General features: G+C 40.5%; 1 protein-coding gene across 1 annotated transcript; it reads left to right on the top strand.

The window, feature by feature from the left end:
• Nucleotides 1-19: 19 nt before the first annotated feature.
• Nucleotides 20-10,580, top strand: LOC106971384 (olfactory receptor 5AU1). Its single transcript, XM_027065363.2, has one exon. It carries the CDS (start codon nucleotides 9,577-9,579, stop codon nucleotides 10,510-10,512), a length of 936 nt encoding a protein of 311 aa, XP_026921164.2. The 5' UTR covers nucleotides 20-9,576; the 3' UTR covers nucleotides 10,513-10,580.
• Nucleotides 10,581-26,270: the final 15,690 nt, after the last annotated feature.

The following is a 26,270-nucleotide window of genomic DNA, read 5'->3' as shown; positions in this document are numbered from 1 at the left end:
CCACATCTTCTTCATGCATTCATCCATCAATGGGCATTTGGGCTCTTGCCATACTTTGGCTATTGTTGATAGTGCTGCTATAAACTTGGGAGTGCATGTGTCCCTTTGAAACAGCATACTTGTATCCCTTGGATAAATACCTAGTAGTGTAATTGCTGGGTCATAGGGTATTTCTATTTTTGGTTTTTTGAGGAACCTTCATACTGTTTTCCAGAGTGGCTGCACCAGCTTGCATTCCCACCATCAATGCAAAAGAGATCCTCTTTCTCCGCATCCTCACCAACATCTGTTGTTGCCCGAGTTGTTAATGTTAGCCATTCTGGCAGGTGTAAGGTGGTATCTCTTTGTGGTTTTGATTTGTATTTCCCTGATGATGAGTGATGTTGAGCATTTTTTCATGTGTCAGTTGGCCATCTGGATGTCTTCTTTGGAGAAGTGTCTATTCATGTCTTTTGCCCATTTCTTCACTGGATTATTTGTTTTTGGGTTGAGTTTGATAAGTTCTTTATAGATTTTGGATACTAACCCTTTATCTGATATGTCGTTTGCAAATATCTTCTCCCATTCCGTTGGTTGCCTTTTAGTTTTACTGGTTGTTTCCTTTGCTGTGCAGAAGCTTTTTATTTTGATGAGGTCCCAATGGTTCATTTTTGCTTTGGTTTCCCTTGCCTCTGGAGACGTGTTGAGTAAGAAGTTGCTGCAGCTGAGGTCAGAGAGGTTTTTGCCTGCTTTTTCTTCAAGGATTTTGATGGCTTCCTATCTTACATTTAGGTCTTTCATCCGTTTTGAGTTTATTTTTTTAATCTTTATTTATTTTTGAGAAAGAGACAGCATGTGAGCAGGGGGAGGGCAGAAAGAAAGGGAGACACAGAATCCAAAGCAGGCTCCAGGCTTTGAGATGTCAGCACAGAGCCTAAGGTGACGCTCGAACTCATGATCTGTGAGATCATGACCTGAGCTGAAGTCAGACGCTTAACTGACTGAGCCACCCAGGTGCTCCAGTTTTGAGTTTATTTTTATGTATGGTGTTAGAAAGTGGTCCAGGTTCATTTTTCTGCATGTCGCTGTCCAGTTTTCCCAGCACCAGTTGCTGAAGAGACTGTCTTTATTCCATTGGATATTCTTTCCTGCTTTGTCAAAGCTTAGTTGGCCATATGTTTGTGGGTCCATTTCTGGGTTCTCTACTCTGTTCCATTGATCTGAGCATCTGTTTTTATGCCAGTACCATACTGTCTTGATGATTACAGCTTTGTAATACATCTTGAAGTCCGGGATTGTGATGCCTCCTGCTTTGGTTTTCTTTTTCAAGATTACATTGGCTATTTGGGGTGTTTTCTGGTTTCATACAATTTTTAGTATTGTTTGTTCTAGCTCTGTGAAGAATGCTGGTGTTATTTTGATAGGGATTACACTGAATATGTAGATTGCTTTGGGTAGTATTGACATTTTAACAATATTTGTTCTTCCTATCCAGGAGCATGGAATCTTTTTCCATTTTTTGTATCTTCTTCAATTTCTTTCATAAGCTTTCTATAGTTTTCAGTGTATAGATTTTTCACCTCTATGGTTACATTTATTCCTAGGTATTTTATGGGTTTGGGTGCAATTGTAAATGGGATCGATTCCTTGATTTCTCTTTCTGTTGCTTCATTGTTGGTGTATAGGAATGCAACCGATTTCTGTGCATTTGGTTTTTTGGTGGAATGTTTGGGGTTTTCCATATACAGTATCATGTCATCTGTGAAGAGTGAAAGTTTGACTTCCTCCTGGCCAATTTGGATGCCTTTTATTTCTTTGTGTTGTCTGTTGAGGCTAAGACTTCCAATACTATGTTGAATAACAGTGGTGAGAGTGGACATCCCTATCTTTTTCCTGACCTTAGGGGGAAAGCTCTGTTTTTCCCCATATAATTTCCCTTCTGCTTGCTTTGGGTTTGTTTTGCTCTTTTTTAGTTTCTTAAGATATAAGCATTTATTGCTATAAATGTATTTTTCTGCTCTGCTTTAGCTGTTTCCCACAAATTTTAATATGTTGTATTTTAATTTTTATTCAGTTCAATGTAATTTTGATTCTCCTTGAGACTTCTTTTTTATCCATAAATTATTCATATTTGTTTTCTTTAAAGTTCAGGTGTTTGCATATTTTCCTATTTCCTGTTCTCTTATTTATTTCTGGTTTGTTGCGATTATGATTAGAGGACATATTCTGTACTATTTCGATTATTTTGTTTGATTTATTTGAGAAAGAAAGAGAGTGAGAACAGGAGTGGGGGAGAATGGCAGGGAGGATAGAGAGAAAGAGAGAGAGAGAGAGAGAGAGAGAGAGAGAGAGAGAGAGAGAGAGAGAGAATATCCTAAGCAGGCTCCATGCTGAGCATGGAGCCCAACATGAGGCTTGATCCCATGCCCCTGGGATCATGACCTGAGCCAAAATCAAGAGTTGGACATTTAACTGACTGAGCCACCAGACACCTCTCAAGTATTTTAGAGTTGCTGAAGTTTGTTTTATGACCCAGGATATGATCCATCTTGGTGTATGTTCGGATGCTTAAAAAGTATGCCTATTCTGTTGTTTAGTGGAGTGCTGTATAAATTTCAATAAGATCCTATTGGCTGATGGTGTGATCCAGATTTTCCATATCTTTTTTTTTTTTTTAAGTAGGCACTAAGCCCAAGGTGGTGGTCAAACTCATGACCCTGAGATCAAGAGTTACATGCTCTACCAACTGAACCAGCAAGGTGTCCCTCCATGTCCGTGTTTATAACCTAGTAGATATATACAGTGTTTAGAGAGGGATATTGAAATTTCCAACTATGATTGTGGACTTATCTACTTATTTCATATCTATCAGATTTTGATTTGTGCATTTGGACCTCTATTGTTTGGTCCATACCTATTTAGGATTTAAAGTTAACACTAACAAATGGCAAGTGGGAAACGTAAAACGTAAGGCATTCTCAGGACGGCATTGTCTCAAGATGAAGTTGAAGAAGACAGTAAATTTTGTTAAGACCATATAAAGATTCAGGACGCCTGGGTGGCTTAGTCAGTTAAGCGTCCAACCCTTGATTTCAGCTCAGGTCATAATCTCATGGTTTGTGAGTTCAAGTCCCACATTGGGCTCTGCACTAACAGTGCAGAGCCTGCTTGGGATTCTCTCTCTCCCTCTCACTTTGCCCCTCCCCTGCTCGCTCTCCCTCTCAAAATAAATAAATAAGCTGAAAAAATAATAACAAATTTTTTTATCTTAAAAGAAAAAAAAGACCATATAAAGATCCAAGGTGGTGGTACCTCAGAGATTAGTTCAAACAATAGGGTTTCTAAAGAGCTCACAGGTATTGTGCCTCAGCAGTCTCAGCAGAGGCTCAAGGAAGACAATTATCTCAAAGACATGTATTAATGCGATTTTTGTCTAGCAGACAAATCCTAGTAAGATTCAGAGAAGTTTTTAAGAGAATAATAGTGGCAGAACCACTACCAGCTTGAGCTGTAGAACAGTAGAAAATAAAACGAAGTGTTTTGATTCGCCAAACTTCTTCAGCCAGGAAGCAAACCACGAAAACTACTCAGCCACAAACACAAGCTAGTTTTCATATATGAGAGTTCAGTGAGCAGAACCGTGATCTCAGAGGTGGAGCCAGACACCACAGAGAATTTCCCAGGACTTGAATCCTAATCAAGGAATTGCCAACAAGTGCCTACTGGCTTTCAGAATTTCTATGACTCAATGACTTTTGTGTACCTACCTTCCCTTACCCCCCATCTTTATTCTATAGTAGTTATCCCATCTCTGTCCTGCCATTGTATGTTGTGAGTGTAGAAGCCAGATGTAACTTGTGTGTTTAGCTCATCAGTCTTATGACTGAGAGGAATTGTACAGGAGAAATGCTGTGTAACTCTACCTAATGAATTTCATCTATACCTGTACCTGATTTGGATGATGTGATCATGGAATTGAGCTAACACTGTAATGAGATGTGACTGTGGAGGGCCTTGAGAGCAGATGAGTGTATTTTGCATGTAAGGTGGACATGAATCATTGAGGGCCAGAGGGCAGATTGTGATAGCCAGTCTTCAAGATGGCCCCAAAGATTTTCACGTCCTGGTATTGATACCCCTGTGTTGTCCACTGCCACAGTGAATAGGGCCAACCAGTGTAACCAATAGGATATTGTGGAAATTACAGTATATCACTCCCAAGTAGCATAAAATAATAAATTTATTGATTTAACTAAGTTGGGGGAGAATTTGTTGTATGGCAATAGGTAACTAACCCAGTGATCAACCAATTTACTTACATATCATTATAAACTCATGGGTTTAAGCATATCTGATAGACTGCTAAATATTATTGTTAAATACTTAAGAATAGCTACTAATAGAAAGAGACGAATCAGTGGAAGGGGGAAAAAGTACACTGAAAAACAAAGAGGGGCACTTGGGGCTCATTCAGTTGAAAGTCTGACTTTGGCTCAGGTCATGATCTCAGTTTGTGAGTTAGAGTCTTGCATTGGGCTTCCTGCTGTCAGTGTGGATCCTGCTTCAGATCCTCTGCCCCCCACTCTCTCTGCTCCTCCCTCACTTGCATGCATGCTCTCTCTCTTTCTCAAACATAAAAATAAACCTTAAAAAACTAAATAAAATTTAACCCAAAAGGAAATAAAAATAAGGTCAGAGAATGGGAGAGGGAAGCAAATTGGAAAAAGTATGATAAATAGAAAAATCAAAGTGAGATGTAAAAATAAATTCAATGTATATCAAAAAGCCCCCAAAACTAAAAAAAAAGCCAAGAACAAAAACCCCCCAATCTCACCAACATAAAGACAGAGATACTCTGAATGGCTAAAAGAAAAAATTCCAGATATATGATGTTTACAAAGGCCACACCTAAAACTTTGAGTGTTGGTTCTCAAAATGATTTTAATGAGTGACAGGCCAACAGACTCAAATAAAGGACACAACTTCCTTAACCATAAATAAAGGATATGAGAAATGAATTAAATGATACCTGCATAGAGAAGACACAGAAGCATTCTATCAATGGGACAAGTATCCCTGGCTTTCAGGTCTCCATTAAAGTATTCAGCTGCCTATGATAGCATCTGATTGGGGTGAGGATCTTACCCCATTCTTCACAAAGTTGCCTTTGAGGGGGTTTGTTTGATTTTTGCCTAATCCATACCAGCTTTTCTGGTAAAGCCTGAAAACATTACTGAATGTTTACTGTGTGACAAGGTACATCTGAAGTCAGTTTTCCAGGCATATCATCATCCTAGAAAGACCCAGATTTCAGGTCTGCTTGGGGAAATTCTGCAAATATAATGGCACAGAAAAGTTGCAAATAAAAAGAGTAAAGGTAATGAAAAAGATATACCATTCTAGTAGTAATCAAAACTGTAGTGACAGTTTTTCTATCGGAAAAAGTGTATTTCACAGCAAAAAGTATCAGCAGGCACAAAGAAAGTAATTTTATAATAAGTGGGTAAATTTATCAAGAGGACATAACAATCTTAAATGTTTATTTACCTAATAAAGAAACTTCAAAATACCTGAAGTAAAAAGTAAAGAATAAGGAAAAATAAACAAACTCACAATTATAGTTAGAGATTTCAATATACTCCCGTTTCAATCCTTGACTGAACAAGTAGGCAGAAAATCCAAAAGGATATAGTAGACTTGAACAACTCTATCAAGCAAGCTGACCTGATGATTATAGAACACTCTACCCAAGAACAGCAGAATATACATTCTTTTCAAGTGAACATGGAGTGTTCACCAAGATGGAACATATTCTGGGCCATAAAATGAGTCACAATAAATTCACAGGCATTCAAGTTATACAAAGTATGTTCTTTGACCATATGCTACTAAATTAGAAATCAATAATGGGAAGATCCCTGGAAAATCCCCAAATATTTGGAAACTAGTATACATCTTTAATTTTACTATGATCTTGGGCAGGAAGGTCCTCAGCCGTAGTCTAGGTTACAGTATACATTGGTAAAATAGCATACAAGAACACCAAGAATACTTCGTCTTCCACTCTACTGGAAGTACAGATAATAATTACATAAGAGTTAAGTTTAGGGTCAATAGAGAACAGTCTTTGGGGGCTAATGATGAACATATTGGTAGGGATCTCGTGTGGATACATTCTCTCCATTCCCAGTTTCCCAATCACCTTATTATTCCTCAGGATAGAGGCTCTTGGAGAGGTTACTAACTTTGCCAACACATTAATGGGTCTACCTGGGGCCAATTATTCTCACTTCCTCAGCTGCCTCCTAAACCCTCATCGGTGAACACATCATCCTCCCCAGCTGTGAGCTACTAGGCTGCCCAGGAAGGGATGTCTCTCCTCAGGACAGGATCAGTTGAGGGGATGCCTTGGGGAACAGGGCTGTCTTCCTCCCATCACCACGTGAGAGGTTAAAGTCAGTAGCATCTCGGATCTCCAGATTCAGTCTATGTACCCAGTAAATCTGGTTTTGTCTTTATGGTTTTTCTACTGAAGGCTTGTGTTCTGACCCTCAGAGCAATAACAGCTTTGCCATCAAGTCATATGCTTTACTTGAAATAAAGTATTTGCTTAAGAACATGTCAAGCAACTTTGAAGGAGGAAATTCTTCTGGTGTTTGATTATCATCAGGTAATACTTCGATTTCTGGAAATTGATGACTATTGATACACATTTAGGAAGAAAATGACCAAGACAACTATCCTACCCACGGGCTGATTTTCCAGGACACAGAGGATTCCAGTAGGTTAGAAAAGGCTATTTATATGTGGCTCAGGAGGATCTGTCTGTTCCTGCAGGTACCCTATGGTTTAGTGTTTCTTGAAGTGTGGTTCAGAGATCACCTGTTTCAGAATCACCAGATTTGGGCCCACAGGATCAAATTTTCTGAGGTTGGGACCTGGATCTGCACATATAGCAAGCTCCTCCAGTGAACCTTGGGAAGGGTACCTTAATGTTTAAGAACCACTGTTTGGGGTCATCATTGCTCAAAGAGATGCACTAGCTGCTTCCTTTGGCAGCCTTTTCTCTATCTGTGCTCCTGCTCTGCTATCCCAGGGAGGAGGGCAAAGAGGCAAGAGTAAATAAAGCCTCTTGCCTACTCCTCCCTCACCTACAGGCCCAAGGTATTGGTTCTCACTCCTAGACACTCCCCTCCCCAGCCTATTTCCATATGATAAGACCACCCTTAAGTTTTCTCCCTAGTTTTCATTCACAGGTACAAACTGCAGCCAACAGAAATAGAGGCTATTCCAGCATCCTTTGAAAAACTGTCAGAGATGTCAATTTCTTCACAATCCCTCGCTTGGTGTACTCTCTATGTTCAGAATAATTTTGAATTTAGTGCAGAGTGGAGAAGAGAGATAAGAGGGGAAAGCAGAGAGGAAGAGAGAGAGTGGACTTAAAGCGAGTAATAAACCTGGAACCTCTGATCAGCTATCCCTTGTATTACCTACCACCCTACCCCATCCCATCCCACCTCTGGACCTCATCTATGCTCTCCTGATAATTGGTCACATTCCTACTTGACTTAGCTTTTGTCCATCCTTTTAATCACAGAATCAGAGATACTTGACCAGTTACCCACACTGAAACAGTCTATTGAGGAAAGATGCAAAGCTGGATCTCAAGAAGTCCTATTCCACTCTTAACAACCACTTCTCAACTTCCTTGAAGTTCCTGTAAGTTATTCCATCCTGAGATTTTTAGTCACTTCTCTGAAGTCCTTGTAATTTGCCTTGAAGCTGGGTTGGCTTTTGAAACCAATGGAGCCAGTGACATTTGCAACCCAAATCTAGGGCTGCGCACATTCCTGAAATAATGGGGTGTATTACAAACTAGCAGCTATTGGGTTAAGAATGGCTGAATGTTACACCTCAGTGACATCAAATCTATCACGGAGTTATGCTCCATGTGCTTTAAAAGAAGTTACCAATGCTCTGTGTTCAAATTTGCCCTCTTATATTTTGAGCATCTCAGCTTTAGCAGAGTGTGTGAGCTCTTTGGGCATTACAATGCTTTCTTGTCACCATTCACAGTACTCTATCAATGGCCACAGTGCCTTCATTACCTACTTGACAGTCAGAGTTAGTTGTTCATATGTTTAGAATCTTCTCCTGCCCTGGTAGTTTGATGATTCTGGGAACTGTGCTAGTGGGATAAACTAGAATCTTTGCCTGCTGAATTCAGCTCTCCTCTCCCGAATCCTCCCAATATCTTCTGTGGTGTCATTCACATACACTCCTCAGGGCAGGAGGAGGGGGCTCACTTACGCACTTTTCTGTCTTACCCAATTACATCTGGCTTCAAAGTCTTCACAGCTGAGTGTCCTCACCTAAGACCATGGAGCTCTTAACTGACTCCAGAACCCAAAGGTAATTCAGGAACATGGTGGCAGAGCAGCCAATGGAGGGGAAAATAGTATGGTGTTTATTTAGGTAGTGCACCCATGGCCTCGTTCATTCTTTGAGTAGGAAAGGCATTTTATTTACAGAGCTTTACAGAGCTGTTCCTTCCCCTCTGGCTCCAATGGCTTCTGAGTCCAGGATGAACCTGTTTCCTGGCAATGACTGGTGACTTTGTAAAGGACGCTCCCAAGAGCAAAGTCTCAGTTTGCTCTTCAGAGCCCTACATCATCCCCATGTCTCCACATCCCCAACCCTCATCACTGTGAGAACTCACAGTAGGGTTTGGCTTGTGCCAAGTTCACAGAGGCAATTTTATAGCTGAGCCAAGAAATCACCCCTAACTCCCCTAGAATATTCAGGATCCTCTGAAGGCCTGTTCAGTCACTCCTGCTTAGTACAAGTGTCTCTGTCTTGTATTGTTTGGTGGTGGGTTGCTTGCCAAATTTTGTCATTGTTTCATTTTATTTATCATATTTAGTTATGTGCTAGGTCTGTCTCTCTTGTGAGAATAATCAAAGCTAACATTCTTTGAACTTTCTTAGCCTGCCAGGCTTTGTTCAAGTGCCTTTGCATGGATTAGTTCATTGGATTCTTTCAACAGTCTTTTAAGATTAGTGCCATTATCCCTATTTTACAGATGAGAAAACTGAAATCAGAGAGGTTAAGTAACATTCCCAAGATTACACAGCTAGTTAGTGGTGAGGTCCCAGCATGGAAACTTGGCAGTCTGATGCCAGAGCCTGAGTGCTTTAACACAAAATATACTATCTCTAGAATATAAGCTCCCTAAAGTCAGACACTTTTGTATTGCTGACAAGAACACAGAGCTAAGCATATGGAAGACTGTCAACAAATATTTGGTAAGTAACTGCTTCATTATTGAGAACTTCTTAAGGTCGCTGAGAGACCAAATGGTATATGTTGCTTTTCTATTTTTCATTGCTGCTCTAGTAATGCTTACAGACTATCCAATCAACCAAGTAGAGAAGACCCTCTCTATGACCGAGTTCCAGCTACAAAGGACTTTTTCAGCGAGACCAGTCTTCAGAAGGCTGTCCTTAGCCAAAGCAGAACTAAATCCAGTGAGAGCCCCTGAGGGTTCCACATCATTTCTGGTAGTCCCCTCTTTACACACCAGAGCACTGGAGAAATATGGAAGGGGCAAACCTGAGCCAAGAGGTTGAGTTTGAGCTCTTGGGCCTCACCAGGGACCCCCAACTCCAAAGGTTGCTCTTCACGGTATTCCTGGGCATGTACACCATCACTCTGCTGGGAAATCTGATCATGTTCCTTCTGATTCACGTGAGCACCCCTCTGCATACACCTATGTACTCTCTCCTGAAAAGCCTCTCCTTCTTAGATTTCTGCTACTCCTCCACGGTTGTCCCTCAGACCCTGGTGAACTTCTTGGCCAAGAGGAAGGTGATTTCCTATTTTGGCTGCATGGCTCAGATGTTCTTCTATGCAGGTTTCGCCACCAGTGAGTGCTATCTCATTGCTGCCATGGCCTATGACCGCTATGCTGCTATTTGTAACCCCCTACTCTACCCACTCACTATGTCTCCTGAGATCTGCCTGTCTCTCATTGTGGGCTCCTACGGTGCAGGATTTCTCAATTCTCTTATCCACACAAGCTGTATCTTTAGTCTGAAATTCTGTGGTGCCCATGTGGTCACTCACTTCTTCTGTGATGGACCACCTATCTTGTCTCTGTCTTGTGTGGACACCTCGCTGTGTGAGATCTTGCTTTTCATTTTTGCTGGTTTCAACCTTTTGAGCTGCACCCTCACCATCTTGGTCTCCTACCTCCTAATCCTCATCACCATCCTGAGAATGAACTCAGCCCAGGACAGGTTCAAGGCCTTTTCCACCTGTGCTTCCCACCTCACTGCTGTGTGCCTCTTCTATGGCACAACACTTTTTATGTACCTGCGCCCCAGGTCCAGCTACTCCTTGACTCAAGACCGCATGGTGGCCGTGATCTACACAGTGGTAATCCCAATGTTGAACCCCCTTATTTATTCTTTGAGAAACAAAGATGTGAAGGAAGCTTTAAGAAAGGTTTGGGGCAGGAAAATAATGGAATGATCTTCTCAACTCATTACCACATCCTTCCTTCTTTCCTTCCTTCCTTCTTTCTTTCTTTCTTTCTTTCTTTCTTTCTTTCTTTCTTTTTCTTTCCTTCCTTCCTTCCTTCCCCCCTCCCTTCCTTCCTTCCTCCCTTCCTCTCTGTCTCTTTCTCTCTTTCCCACATACCTTTAGAAAGCCAAGGGAGGGAGTCTAGGTGGCTCAGCCAATAAGCATCTGACTTTGGCTCAGGTCATGATCTCATGGTTTGTGAGTCCAGGTTCCACATCAAGCACCCTGCTTCTGGTGAGCCCCACTTCTCTTTCTCTTTCTCTCTCTGCCTCTTGTGGGATTCTCTCTCTCTGCCACTCACTCACCTGCTCTCTCTCTCTCTCTCAAAAAAAAAAAAAAAAAAAAAAAAAGCAAGCAAGCAAGCCAAGAGAACTTTACCAGTCGGCAGTTGTGGTGCCAACCTGTGCACATTTGCTCACTCCCTGCTATGAATGACCGGCATACACTCTGGTCAGCCGGTGCTTCTGCATCTACCTTCCACACAAAGAATTGTTGATATCATAGAGACTAAACACAGCTGAGGGTGTCAGCTTGTTGCATAATTGGACCATTGGCAAGACTTAAGTCATGACTTTGTTCAGATGCTTCACTCATATTTCCGTGTGTGAGTACTTTATTATTAGAAACTGATGTTTATATTCCTCATAATAAAGTCTCTCCTTAACTAAGTTGAAGACTTTGACTCCTCCCCTCCTTTACCATCTCCTCTTTGTAAAAACTGACTTTTTTTTTAATGTTTTAGTTTTGAGAGACAGAGACAGAATGTGAGTGGGGGAGGGGCAGAGAGAGAGGGAGACACAGAATCTGAAACAGGCTCCAGGCTCTGAGCTGTCAGCACAGGGCCCCACGCGGGGCTCGAACCCACGAGCTGTGACATCATGACCTAAGTTGAAGTCAGATACTTAACCGACTTAGCCACCCAGGAGCCCCAAATGTATAGATTGTACCAATTCCAGTTGTACCAAATGTATAGATTTGTTTGGGAGAATTCACATCTTTAGGATACTGAATTTTTTTTATGAACATGCTTTATCCTTGTACTTATTAGGTTTCTTTAGTGTCTTTTATTAATGCTTTATGACTTTGTTCATAATTTCTCCCTATCCAGAGAACTCATATCTTTGCTTATCTATGTAACTTATATCTAGTATTTTTTAAAGTTTATTTACTTCAAGAAAAAGAGAGCATAAGCATGGGAGGGGCAAAGAGAGAATCCCAAGCAGGCTCCATGCTGTCAGCCTCAGAGCCTATTCTGGGGGCAGTGGGGAGAAGCAGGGGGCAGCTCCTCTTACCTGTTTCTTGCAAACCCATCCAGAAATATTCTATGCATCTCTGGGAAATCACACCCCCAACACACACTCAAAAATGATAATATTGTATAGCTGGTGCTCAGCATCCAGATTTTTTCATTTAACAACATGTATGGATTGTTTTAAATGCTTATTTATTTTAGAGAGAGACAGAGCACAAGTGGGGGAGGGGCAGAGAGAGCAGAAGACATAGAATCTGAAGCAGGCTCTAGAATCCAAGTTGTCAGCACAGAGACTGATGTGAGGCTTGAACTCATGAACCATGAGATTATGACCTGAGCCTAAGTCGAATGCTTAAACCAACTCAGCCACCCAGGTTCCCCTAACAATGTATCTGTTTTAAAACCTAGTCCAGAGCCCAGATGGCAGAACAGCATGGAAGTTTTGTGTGTGTGTGTGTGTGTGTGTCCTGCGTCCATGAAATACACCCAGATCAACACTAAACCATCCTGAACACCTAGAAAACTGATTTGAGGATTAACACAACAATCTGCACAACCTGAACCACAAAAATCAGCAGGTATGCAGCGCAGAGAGGTGAACTGGAGAGAAGCTGCAGGGGCAGGGAGCTGTTTTTGCATGCAGATCGAGGATGGAGACGCCAGGGAGATTACAGGAAAATCACCTCCCTCAAAATCAGCTGGAGAGAAAGTGGAAAAGTGGAAACAGCCGCAGGGACCGAAAAGGGAGAAAGGAGAAAGGAGAGGGTTTAAGTTCCATGAAGACTCTATAAACGGGGAGTGCAGAGCCTGAAACTCCACAGCTCAATACCTGGTGGTGCTCTGGTGGGAAGGGCGAATCCCCAGGAGCAGAGTGAAGTCCAATGGTCTTCAGGCCACGTGGGGAGAGGCGGTTCCCCTGCTGGGAGGACATCTGGTAGATGTGTGGCCCCCCACAGGAAAAGGCCCCAGTGGGCCTGGAAGAACAACCACATTCACCGGTGCTGGAACAAGGTCGTTGGCGGTGAAGCCTGGTGCCAGATGCGCGTTGTGATTTTCCATAATCCCTGAAATGCTGCGGCTACGCGATTGCGTGAACTTTTTCTGGGGTGGGCTGGAGCCCAGCCTCAGTCTCTGGGCATCAGCAGCAGTACAGTCCCATAAATGTTCCTGGGTGCAGCCGCACTGGCCATTGCTCGTTGACACCCTCCTACAGAGGGGCAGAACGGGTCAAAACCGCAGTCCCTCAGAAGTGAGGGGTCGGGAAACACAGCCGCATCTGAGATAAAACTCAGGAGGGAGGTGCTGCCTAGCAACCTGACGGCTTGGTCATGGACAGTGTAAAAGCGGGGAGTGGACGAAAGCCGGAGACAAAGGACAGGTGTGCGATTGCTGGTCGGGGAGAACGGAGTTCAAATACTAGAGACCGAGTAGTTGCGTGACGCCATTTTGACCACTCCCGCGCATGCGCATACGCACCTACAAGCACCGCAACAATCCGCCCCAGTAAGCTAAGCAGCGCCATCTAGTGGAGAATGGAGCCATTACACTAAGCCCAACCCAACTGGGCCAACCTCTCTTCGGAACACGTCTCTCCGCCTGCTTCATTTACGGACTATAAAGTGCTTCATAGTTTGACTTCTAGGGGAAAACAATGTAATTTCAATCATATTTAAGTCTGTTCGCTGGTCTGTCTATTCAATTTTTGTTTTTTTTTTCTTTTACATTTCTTTTCTTTTTCTTTAATGCAGAAAGAGAAAATATTTATTTCTGTTTTTGATTTTTATTAAAAATATTTTTCCTTAGGGGCACTGGGGTGGCTCAGTTGGTTGAGCGTCTGACTTTGGCTCAGGTCACAATCTCACGGTTTGTAAGTTCAAGCCCCACGTCAGGCTCTGTGCTGACAGCTTGGAGCCTGGAGCCTGCTTTGGATTCTGTGTCTCCCTCTCTCCCTGCCCCTCCCTCGCTCATGCTCTGTCTCTCTCTCTCTGTCAAAAATAAATAAACATTTTTTAAAAATTTTTTTATATTTTTCTTTAAATTTTTTCTACTATAGTTTTTACTTTTTTTGTAAATTTTTCAAATTCTATTTTACTTCCATCATTTCATTTTATTCTATTTCTTTGTATTCCTTTTTTCAAATTCTCAAAAGTTTTCCTTTTTTTAAATTCCTTTTTCTTTAATCTATCAACCTCCTTTCAACACCCAAATCAAAACACACCTAGGATCTAGAATCATTTGATTTGATTTGTGTGTGTGTGTGTGTGTGTGTGTGTTGTTTCTAATTTTTTAATGTTAACTTTTTACCTTATTAATTCCTTTTCTTCCTTCAAAATGATGAAATGAAGGAATTCACCCCAAAAGAAAGAGCAGGAAGAAACAACAGCCAGGGACTTAATCAACACAGATACAAGCAAGATGTCTGAACAAAATTTAGAATCATGATAATAAGAATATGAGCTGGGATCGAAAATAGATTAGAATCCCCTTCTGAGGAGATAAAAGAAGTAAAAGCTAGTCAGGATGAAATAAAAAATGCTATAACTAAGCTGCAATCACAGATGGATGCTGCGGCGGCAAGGATGGATGAGGCAGAGCAGAGAATCAGCAATATAGACGACAAAGTTACGGAGAATAATGAAGCAGATAAAAAAGAGGAGGACTAAGGCAAAAGAGCATGATTTAAGAATCAGAGAAATCAGTGACTCATTAAAAAGGAACAATATCAGAATCATAGGGGGTCCCAGTAGATGAAGAGAAGGAAAAAGGGTAGAAGGGTTATGTGAGCAAATCACAGTGGAAAACTTTCCTAACCTGGGGAGACACAGACATCAAAATCCAGGAAGCACAGAGGACTCCCATCAGATTCAACAAAAACCAACCATCAACAAGGCATATCATAGTCAAATTCACAAAATACTCAGGCAAGGAGAGAATCATGAAAGCAGCAAAAGAAAGAAAGTCCTTAACCTACAAGGGAAGACAGATCAAGTTTGCAGCAGACCTATCCACAGAAACTTGGCAGGCCAGAAAGTAGTGGCAGGATATATTCAATGTGCTGACTCAGAAAAATATGCAACCAAGAATTCTTTATCCAGTAGGCTGCCATTCAAAATAGAAGGAGAGATTAAAAGTTTCCCAGACAAACAAAAATTAAAGGAGTTTGTGACCACTAAACCAGCCCTGCAAGAAATTTTAAGGGGAAATCTCTGAGGGGAGAAAAGAAAAAAAAAAAAAAAAAAAGACCAAAGAAACAAAGACTAGAAAGGACCAGAGAAAATCCTGAGGAATTCCAACTCCACAAGAAACATAATGGCAAAAAATTCATATCTTTCAGTACTCACTCTAAATGTCAATGGACTAAATGCTCCAATCAAAAGACATAGGTTAACAGAATGGATAAGAAAACAAGACCCAACTATACGCTGTTTACAAGAGACCAACTTTAGACCTAAAGACACCTTCAGATTGAAAGTAAGGGGGTGGAGAAGCATTTATGATGCTAATGGTCGACAAAAGAAAGCCAGAGTAGCCATACATATATCAGTCAATCTAGACTTTAAAATAAATACTGTAACAAGAGATGAAGAAGGGCATTATATCATAATCAAGGGGTCTATCCACCAAGAAGATCTAACAATTGTAAACATTTATGCTCCAAATGTGAAACACCCAAATATATAAATCAATTAATCACTAACATAAAGAAACTCATTGATAAACCATAACAGTAGGGAACTTCAACACCCCACTTACAACAATGGGCAGACCATCTAAACAGAAAATCAACAAGGAAACAATGACTTTGAATGACACACTGGACCAGATGGACTTAACAGATATATTCAGAACATTTCATCCTAAAGCAGTGGAACACACATTCTTCTCCAGTGCACATGGTACATTCTCCAGAGTAGATCACATACTGGGACACAAATTAGCCTTCAACAAATACAAAAAGATTGAGATCATACTGTGCATATTTTCAGACCACAACACTATGAAACTCAAGATCAACCACAAGAAAAAATTTGGAAATGTAACAAATACTTGGAGACTAAAGAACATTCTACTAAAGAATGAATGGGCTAACCAAGAAGTTAAAGAGGAAATTAAAAAGTACATGGAAGCCAATGAAAATGATAACACCACAGCCCAAAACCTTTGAAATACACCAAAGGTAGTCATAAGAGGGAAGCATATAGCAATCCAGGCCTTCCTAAAGAAGGAAGAAAGGTCTCAGATACACAACCTAACCTTACACCTTAAAGAGTTGGAAAAAGAACAACAAGTAAACCCCAAACCAGCAGAAAACAGGAAATAATAAAGATTAGAGCAGAAATCAAAACAAAACAAAACAAAAAACCCAGTAGAACAGATCAATGAAACCAAAAGCTGATTCTTTGAAAGAATCAACAAAATTGATAAACCACTAGCCAGTTTGATCAAAAAGAAAAAGGAAAGGACCCAAATAAATAAAATCAAGAATGAAAGAGGAAAGATCACAACCTACACAGCAGAAATAAAAACAATAATAAGAAAATATTATGAGCAATTATATGCCCAATAAAATGAGCAATCTGGAAGAAATGGACAAATTCCTAGACATATATAAACTACCAAACCTGAAACAGGAAGAAATAGAAAATTTGAACAGACCCATAACCAGTAAAGAAATCAAACTGGGAATCAAAAATCTCCCAAAAAGATTCTCCAGGGCCAGATGGCTTTCCAGGGGAATTCTACCAAACATTTAAGCAAGAGTTAACATCTATTCTCTTGAAGCACTTCCAAAAAATAGAAATGGAAGGAAAACTTCCAAACTCTTCCTATGAAGCTAGCATTACCTTGATTCCATAACTAGACAAAGACCACACTAAAAAGGAGAACTATAGACCAATTTCCCCGATGAACATGGACGCAAAATCCTCAACAAGATACTAGCCAACTGGATCCAACAACACATTAAAATAATAATTCACCACGACCAAGTGGGATTTATACCTAGTATGCAGGGCTGGTTCAATATCTGCAAAACAATCAATGTGATTCATCACATCAATAAAAGAAAGGACAAGAACCACATGATCCTCTCAATAGATGCAGAGAAAGCATTTGACAAACACACTATCTTTTCTTGATAAAAACCCTCAAGAAACTAGGGATAGAAGGATCATACTTCAAGATCATAAAAGCCATATATGAAAGACCCAACGCTAATATCATCCTCAATGGGGAAAAACTGAGAGCTTTCCCCCCAAGGTCAGGAACAAGACAGGGATGTCCACTCTCACCACTGTTATTCAACATAGTACTGGAAGTCTTAGCCTCAACAGACAACACAAAGAAATAAAAGGCATCCAAATAGGCCAGGAGGAGGAGGTCAAATTTTCACTGTTCGCAGATGACATGTTACTCTATATGGAAATCCCAAATGATTCCACCAAAAAGCTACTAGAATTGATCCATGGATTCAGCGAAGTTGCAGGGTATAAAATCAATGCACAGAAATCGGTTGCATTCCTATACACCAACAATGAAACAACAGAAAGAGAAATCAAGGAATCAATCCCATTTACAGTTGCACCAAAAACCATAGAATACCTAGGAATAAATCTAACCATAGAGGTGAAAAATCTATACACCGAAAACTATAGAAAGCTTATGAAAGAAATTGAAGACACAAAAAAATGGAAAAATACTTCATGCTCCTAGATAGGAAGAACAAATATTCTTAAAATGTCAATACTACCCAAAGCAATCTACATATTCAATGTAATCCCTATCAAAATAACAACAGCATTTTTCACAGAGCTAGAACAAACAATACTAAAATTTGTATGGAACCAGAAAAGACCCCCAATAGCCAATGTAATCTTGAAAAAGAAAACCAAAGCAGGAGGCATCACAATCCCGGACTTCAAGATGTATTACAAAGCTGTAATCATCAAGACAGTATGGTACTGGCACAAAAACAAACACTCAGACCAATGGAACAGAATAGAGAACCCAGAAATGGACCCACAAACATATGGCCAACCAATTGTTGACAAAGCAAGAAAGAATATCCAATGGAATAAAGACAGTCTCTTCAGCAACTGGTGCTGGTAACACTGGACAGTGACATGCAGAAGAATGAACCTGGACCAGTTTCTTACACCATACACAAAAATAAACTCAAAATGGACGAAAGACCTAAATGTAAGACAGGAAGCCATCAAAATCCTTGGAGAAAGCAGGCAAGAACCTCCTTCACCTCGGCCACAGCAACTTCTTACTCAACAAAACTCCAGAGGCAAGGGAAACAAAAGCAAAAGTGAACTATTGAGACCTCCTCAAAATAAAAACTTCTGCACAGCAAAGGAAACAATCAGCAAAACTAAAAGGCAACCAACGGAATGGGAGAAGATATTTGCAAATGACATATTGCATAAAGGATTCATATCTAAAATCTATAAAGAACTTTTCAAACTCAACACCCAAAAAACAAATAATCCAGTGAAGAAATGGGCAAAAGACATGTATAGACATTTCTCCAAAGAAGACATCCAGATGGCCAACCAACACATGAAAAAATGCTCAACATCACTCATCATCAGGAAAATACAAATTAAAACCACAATGAGATATCACCTCACACCAGTCAGAATGGCTAACATTAACAACTCAGGCAACAACAGATGTTGGTAAGGATGCGGAGAAAGAGGATCTCTTCTGCAATGCTGGTGGGAATCCAAACTGGTGCAGCCACTCTGGAAAACAATATGAAGGTTCCCCAAAATACTAAAAATAGAAATACCCTACGACTCAGCAATTGCACTATGTGGTATTTATCCAAGGGATACAGATATGCTGTTTCAAAGGGGCACATGCACCCCAGTGTTTATAGCAGCACTATCAACAATAGCCAAAGTATGGAAAGAGCCCAAATGTCCATTGACTGAAGAATGGATAAGGAAGAAGTGGTATATATATATATATATATATATATATATATATATATACACACACACACACACACACACACACACACACAATGGAGTATTACTCGGCAATCAAAAAGAATGAAATCTTGCCATTTGCAACTATGTGGATGGAACTAGAGGGTATTATGTAAGCAAAATTAGTCAGTCAGAGAAAGACAAATATCATATGACTTCACTCATATGAGGACTTTATGATACAAAACAGATGAACATAAAGGAAGGGAAATATAAATAATATAAAAACAGAGATGGGGACAAAACAAAAGAGACTCCTAAATATGGAGAACAAACTGAGGGTTACTGGAGGGCTTGTGGCGGGGGGGATGGGCTAAATGGGTAAGGGGCATTAAGGAATCTACTCCTGAAATCACTGTTGCACTATATGCTAACTAACTTGGATGTAAATTTAAAAAATAAATTAAATTAAAAATAAATAAATAAGTAAATAAATAATTAAAATAAAACCTAGTCCATATTAGTCGTTATAGATCTCTTGTTCTTTTTTATAATTTCATTGTTTGGATATCCCATCATTTATTTTACCAGCTCCCTCTTTCATGGATATTTAGGTTGTTGCAAATCTTTTGCCATTACAAACAATGCTGGGAGATATGCAGTTCCTGACCAAAAAGTATACACACTTTAAGTTTTGGTAGTTATTGCCAAATGGCCTTCCTAAAAAGTTGAAGAACCAATTTATTTATTGTTTTTTTAATTTTTTTAAGTTTATTTTGAGAGGGAGTGCATGTGCACATGAGTGAGAGAGGGGCAGAGAGAGAAGGAGAAAGAGAATCCCAAGCAGGCTGTACAGTGTCAGCACAGAGCCCGACACAGGGCTCCATCCCATGAACTGTGAGATCATGACCTGAGCTGAAACCAAGAGTCGAATGCTTAACCAGCTGAGCCACTCAGGTACCCCTTGAAGAACTAATGTATATACCCATCAGCAATGAATTAGAGTGCCTGTTTCCATTCACAGTTTATGCTCTAGAAATATGACCTATTTGAATATCCCAGAGTACACCATGCTTCCTCAAACTTTTTTTCTTGGCCTCATACTTGTGCTCTTTGCCTGTAATATTTTCCTTCCCTTTCCTTTCTTGGGAAAATCCTACACATTCTTCAAGTTCTTTACTCAAATGTCACCTTTCTGTGAAGGCTCCTTTTGCCAAGGACCCTATACTCTCAATAACCTTGTACATATCTCTACTAAGGGATGTGATTATCATCATTTACGATATTATAATTATAATAAAATAATGTTTATTCTCTACTAGAATGTAGTAACAATTTCTTTTCACTTTTATTTCTAGTACATAACAGCATGTCTGGCTTAACCACCCAAGTATTTGTTGAGTTAATTAAGATGAATCTTAATCAACAATGCATTCCAGGTCCCTTCCCAGGGTGCTAATTATTGCATCGATGACAGTAAATCAGACTTCTATAAGTTGCGCAGTTTGGAGGTTAAAAATATCTCTATGCCAATCCCTCCTTTCAATAACAATGTAGTAACCTCCTCCAATAACTACGGGAGCCAGAGCACACTAGTAACTACTCGGATGGCAAATTAGCTCAGGTTGCTGGCTCTTTCCTCTAAAATCAATCCTGAAGAAAATATAAAGAGGAAAGCACAGGATCCAGGAACGAACCACCATAACTACACCCTCTATGAGACACTGCTGGGGAAGCCACAGTGTCTTGAACTGGAATGTGTGCAAAGAGATGGGAGAAGATGAGGGGGAAGAGAGTAATAGAGTCAGCAGGCTATCCTCTGGGAAGCAGTGAGAGATTAGGTGGAGAAAAGCCTCCTAAAGTCTGCTCTCTGGTACAAACTTTCTGTTAGAAAATAAAATAAGTCATGGGGCACCTGGGTGGCTCAGTCTGTTAAGTGTCCGACTCTTGATTTCAGCTCAGGTCAGGAGCTCACGGTTCGTGAGTATGAGTTTTGCACCAAGTCCTGCTTGGGATTCTCTCTCTTTCTCCTTCTCTCTCTGCCCCTCCCACACATTCTGTCTCTCAAAATAAATAAATAAACTTTAAAACATAAAATAAAATAAGTCACAGAGAGGAAAAAAAAAGTACAGCAGAGGAAACATAGTCAATAATACGGTGATAAGGTTGTGTGGTGACTGCACTTACTGTGGTGAGCACAGAGTAATGTATAGACTTGTTGAATCATTATGTTGCACACCTGGAACGAATATAACATTGTATGTCAGCTATAGTCCAATAATAAATTTTAAAATATTTGCTTGCTAAAAAAAAAAAAGCTCTCTCTTGTCTTTTTGCAGGGTTGTTTTGAGATAGACAATCATTCCTGCCCCTTCACAGCAACATGCTAGACCGTTGAGGGTGGTACTCATGGGGCTGTCTCTAAGAACTGCACAATACTCCATGATTTTATCTGTTATTCTGTTATCCATTCTACCGGGGCTGCACACCAGTTTGCCTCCAAATTCCCTGCTACTATTCTAGTCCTTCAAATTCTTTCTTTCTTTCTTTCTTTCTTTTAATGTTTTATTTACAGTAAAACCTTGGATTGCAAGTGACTTGTTCCCCGAGTGTTCCACAAGAGGAGCAAAAATTTTTAATAAATTTTAACTTGATAAACGAGCAATGTCTTGCAATACAAGTAGTATGTGATGTCAAATGTCACATGGTCACAACTGAGCCAATGGTTCTTGAAATTGGCTTTGATATACAAGTGCTTTGGATTACAAACATGTTTCCTGAGTGAATTATGCTCATAAAACAAGGTTTTACTGTATTTTTGACAGAGAGAGAGAGAGCACAAGCAGGGTTGACCACGGAGAGAGGGGAACAGAGAATCCAAAGCAGGCTCTGAGCTGATAGCACTGAGCCTGATGCAGGGGTCCAACCCATGAACTGAAAGATCATGACCTGAGCTCAAATTGTCACTCATCTGACTGAGCCACTCAGGTGCCCCTCAAGTTATTTCATTTTCTGTTTAATTCAGCCAGTTAGTTTCTGATGTTTGTAACTATTAACCCTGACTGTTAGTGGAAACAAGTCTGGAAGGAAGGAAAGAGTTAGGAGGTCATTATTATAAACCAGGTGATGACGGTGTGGGGAAGAATGTTGGAGGAATAAGAGATTATTGGCTTGGGAATATATTTTGGATATAAAGGAGACAGAATTTTCTAAAGGATTGGATAAGGAAGAGGAAGAAAATAAGGTAACCAAGGATGACTCCTGGGTTTTTGGCTAGCACAGCTCTGTGATTGGTAGTGCCATTTAATTGAAGTGGGAAAGACCGAGGGAGAACGTTTTCCCAAGGGTAGAAATTGGAAGTTCTGCTTCGGTCATGCTCCACTCCAGATTCCTGTTAGACATCCACACGGAGATGATATACGAGCCTGGGGTTCTACACAGAATCACATCTGGAGCTACAAGCTTATGGGATCAGCAGCAAATAGAGTATTTAAAGTCATAGGACTGGATGGAATCATTAGGGAAATCGTATATATAAAGAAGATGGCCATGAAATGAAGCCTGAGGCAACTGATATTTAGATATTGGGAAGAGAAGGAGGATCCAGAAAATTTAATATAAGATATGAAAAGATAGAAATAATTAGTGAACTTGACAAAGGCATTTTCATACGGTTGTGTGGAGAAAAGCCCGGGCTTTACTTCCTTTTTCCCTCCCTCCAACTTTCTCTTTCTTCCTACCTGGAATGCAGATAAAATGCCTGACGCTACTGTAGCCCTGTTGGGTCGTTATATGCACTTGAGAATGGAAGTTTTGTGCTAAAGATCTCGGAGCAGGAAGACAAAGGGCCCCTGGGTCCCTAGTGACAACATGGAACCATACTATCTACCTCTGAGGCTCCATCACATAAAGGAACACAAAACTTACCTTTTTTAAAAAAAATGTTTATTTTGAGAGAGAGAGAGAGAGAGAGAGAGCATGTGCGAACAGGGGAGGGGCAAAGAGCAAGGGAGAGAGAATCCCAAGCAGGATCTGTGCTGTCAGCACAGAGCCTGACATGGGACTCGATCCCACAAACTGTGAGATCATGACCGAAATCATGAGTCAGACACTTAACCAACTGAGTCACCCAGGTGCCCCAAACCTTATTTTATATATGACTCCAATTTAGGTTTCCTGTTATATGAGACTAATCCTAATTCACACTGACATAGGAGAGCAAAGAAAAGAGGCAATGTCCCTACAGAAACAAAGTTATTTTAAAAAAGGGGGGGGAGATACTATAACATATTTCTAGGCTGATAGGAATAATTATACAGAGGAAGAAAAGATGATGTAGAAGAGAGAAGGTATAATTAGAGGAGCAAAGCAAGTGAGGAAGGAAAAGGGGTTGGAGTCCCATACACAGATGAGGGGATTGGCCTGAGATTGTATAAGGAGAGAAGACAGACAAGTACAGGCCCAGGCAGTTTGATAGCTTTGGTGAGGAAGAGGAAGTAGTTTTCAACTGGATTCTTCTATTTTCTCAATAAAATATGAAGTGAGTCATGAAGTTACTTTAATAATAGTTTATCTGTAAAATGGAGATAATAGTGCTTGCTTCCAAGGGTTAATGTTCATGTATTTAGGTCACATACAGTATATAGGTCACGGCTAGGTTTGCTGTACTGAAATCTCCAGGAGGCCTAATTGCACAGCAAGAAATGACACTCGAGGGGTGACTGGGTGGCTCAGTCGGTTAAGTGTCCAACTTCGGCTCAGGTCATGATCTCACGGTTTGTGAGTTCGAGTGCCACATTGGGCTCACTGCTGTCAGTACAGAGCCAGCTTTGGATCCTTTGTCCTCCTCTCTCTGTGCCTCCCCCCTCATGCTTGTGCTCTTTCTCTCTCTCTCTCAAAAATAAATAAACATTGGAAATAAAAAAAAAAAAGAAATGACACTTGAAAGTAGCTAATGCTTCCTATGGATTTTGTGACTAGGTTATATTTCTAGGGCATAGAATGGATTATATGAACCTGGAACTCAGGTGTTAGTTGGGGTGATGAGCCCTGACATTCTCTCCCAAATTTCAAAATGGAAGAAAGTTCTGTTGTTCCTGGCCCTTACGGTTGAGGTCACTGAACTTTGGGCACAGCCCCATGAGAAACAAGAGAAGGTCTGGGAATCTGCTCCAACTTTTTCCTCATTCTCTCATCCTCAAGGTCCTTGAACTTTGGCCAACCCTCATTGTCTGTTCTAGTCTAAGTGGTCACTTTGTAATTTGTATTATCATCTGAGTTGACATAATTTGTTGGGGAAAATAAGTGACTGAAATAGTGCACCAAATCAGTTAGGTCTTTTATCAACCCTCCCTTCCAGTTCTCATAAAGTTCTCTCATGCTTAGAGGCCATATAGAAAAAGTCACACCGGATGTGAGAATCCTTAGTCAGCAGTGTGGCACTCTAGCCAACTCAACCCTGCAGTGGACTGGGAACTCTGCCTCCCCCAATTGACCATTCCTACCTAATATTAGATGAAAACCTGTCTCCAGATTAGCTTTGAACCACTGGTATTAGTCTACTTCCGGAGTCACACCGGTCTTCATATATGGTGATCACTTTCATCTCTGCAAGTTTTCTTTGCAGGCTAAACAACCACTAAGCCAGTGTTTTTCAATATGTGGTTAGTGGATATTTTACTTCAGAATCAACTTTACAGCTTAAAAAAAAAGAAAATTCTTGAGTCCTAACTTCTAAAGACTGAATTGGTATCTCTTGGGGTAAAGCCCCAGAATTTGCACTTAAAAAAAATTTTTTTTTAACATTTATTTTTGAGAGACAGAACATGAACAGGGGAGGGGCAGAGAAAGCCGGAGACACAGAATCTTAAATAAGCTCCAGGCTCTCAGATGGCAACACAGAGCCGGATGCCTGGCTCGAACTCGCAAACTCCGAGATCATGACCTGACCTGAGATCATGATCTGACCTGAAGTTGGATGCTTAACCGACTGAGCCACCCAGGCGCCCCCAGAATTTGCACTTTTAATTAATTTAACAATGGATTCCATGCACTCTGATGTTTTAGGACCATTGCACTAAAATCCATGAGCCAAGGGACCATGCTACTCTTGTCCACCACTGTAATCTCCACACCTGGCACAATACGTGCAATGTAGTACTCAACAATTATCGAATGAATGAATGAGTGAGTGAATGAATGAAGGAGTGAGTGAATGAGTGAATGAATGAATTGCAGCAAGAGGCTGTGATTATTCCTTCAGAAACCACGTTCCCTTTACCTTATGTCAGGCAATGGTTCTCAAACATTTTGATGTCAGGATCCCAAAGAACTTGCCTTAGAAAATCCCAGAAAAATGCAAGACTTTACAAACACATATTCTATTGGCCATTAAAGTGGATGACATCATCGCACTTCCTGTAGCCTCTGGAAAACTCTAGGTACTCATAAAAGAATGAGAAAAAAAATATTAGGGTTATTATGAAAATAGTTTTGACCTCCAGGATTTCCTGAAAGGACTACTTTTAGTGAACGACTGCTGGAAGGGATGTTTTAACCATCAAGGTGGTATAACATGGTGGTTAAGTGCATGAACTCTAGAGTAAGGACTGCTGGATATGATTGGCTCTTTCACTTACCAGCTGGTGACATCAGTGTGTGACACTACTCGACCTTCCTGTGCTTCATTTTCCTTATCTGTAAAATAGGGATAATAGTGCCTGCTTTTTAGCGATGTTATGAGAATTAGGTGAGTTAAAACACTGTAAGTGCTTAAGACAGTGTCAAGCATGTAGTAAGCATGACAAAGGTACATGTAAATATTATTATTAGAAATGTAGGTCGGGCACCTGGGTGGCTCAGTTGGTTGAGTGACCAACTCTTGATTTCCACTCAGGTCACGATCCCAGGATTGTGGGATTGAGACACACATTGCCCTCTGCCTTAAGTGTGGAAACTGCTTAGACTTCTCTGCTTCTCTTTCTCTGTCTCTGTTTCTGCCCCTCTCCCCCATTCTTTCTTTCTCTCTCTGAAAAAAAAAAAAAAAGAAATGAAGGTATCAGGTATCAGTAGTAGTAGCAGTAGTATAAATGCTACATAATTGCTCATAACTGTTATTTTCTCAGGCCCCTTCCAAAGGCCTTTTCATGAACACAGACCACATTTGCAGCCCTTCTGTCCTGCAACCCAGTGGCCAGCTGTAGTCAGAGGTCACAGTTTGACCACAGGTTTCTAACTGCTTCTCTGACTTGTTTTGAAATTCCCGGGTGCTGTCTGTCACACATTGCTCCAAAAGCAATTTCTCCTCTGCAGCACTGAATATGATTTGGTTGCATCCTCGTTCTTTTTGCCTTTGCCTTTTTGAAAGGTACTTCTCCCTCACAATAATGACATTTTTGAGTCTGTGAGTTAGCTATGCAAGAGGTTTATTTTTTTTTCTTTCTAAGCACGTGCTTACTTGTTTCTGAATATTCTCTTCCATTTTCAGTGTAATAGTTTCCAGATTCTTTGGTGTTATT

This window comes from Acinonyx jubatus, chromosome B3 (genome assembly GCF_027475565.1).
Source record: "Acinonyx jubatus isolate Ajub_Pintada_27869175 chromosome B3, VMU_Ajub_asm_v1.0, whole genome shotgun sequence".
In the NCBI taxonomy this organism is placed as follows: Eukaryota; Metazoa; Chordata; class Mammalia; order Carnivora; family Felidae; genus Acinonyx; species Acinonyx jubatus.
The sequence above is the reverse complement of the archived record's forward strand: the minus strand, read 5'-3'. Positions and strand labels throughout refer to the sequence as shown.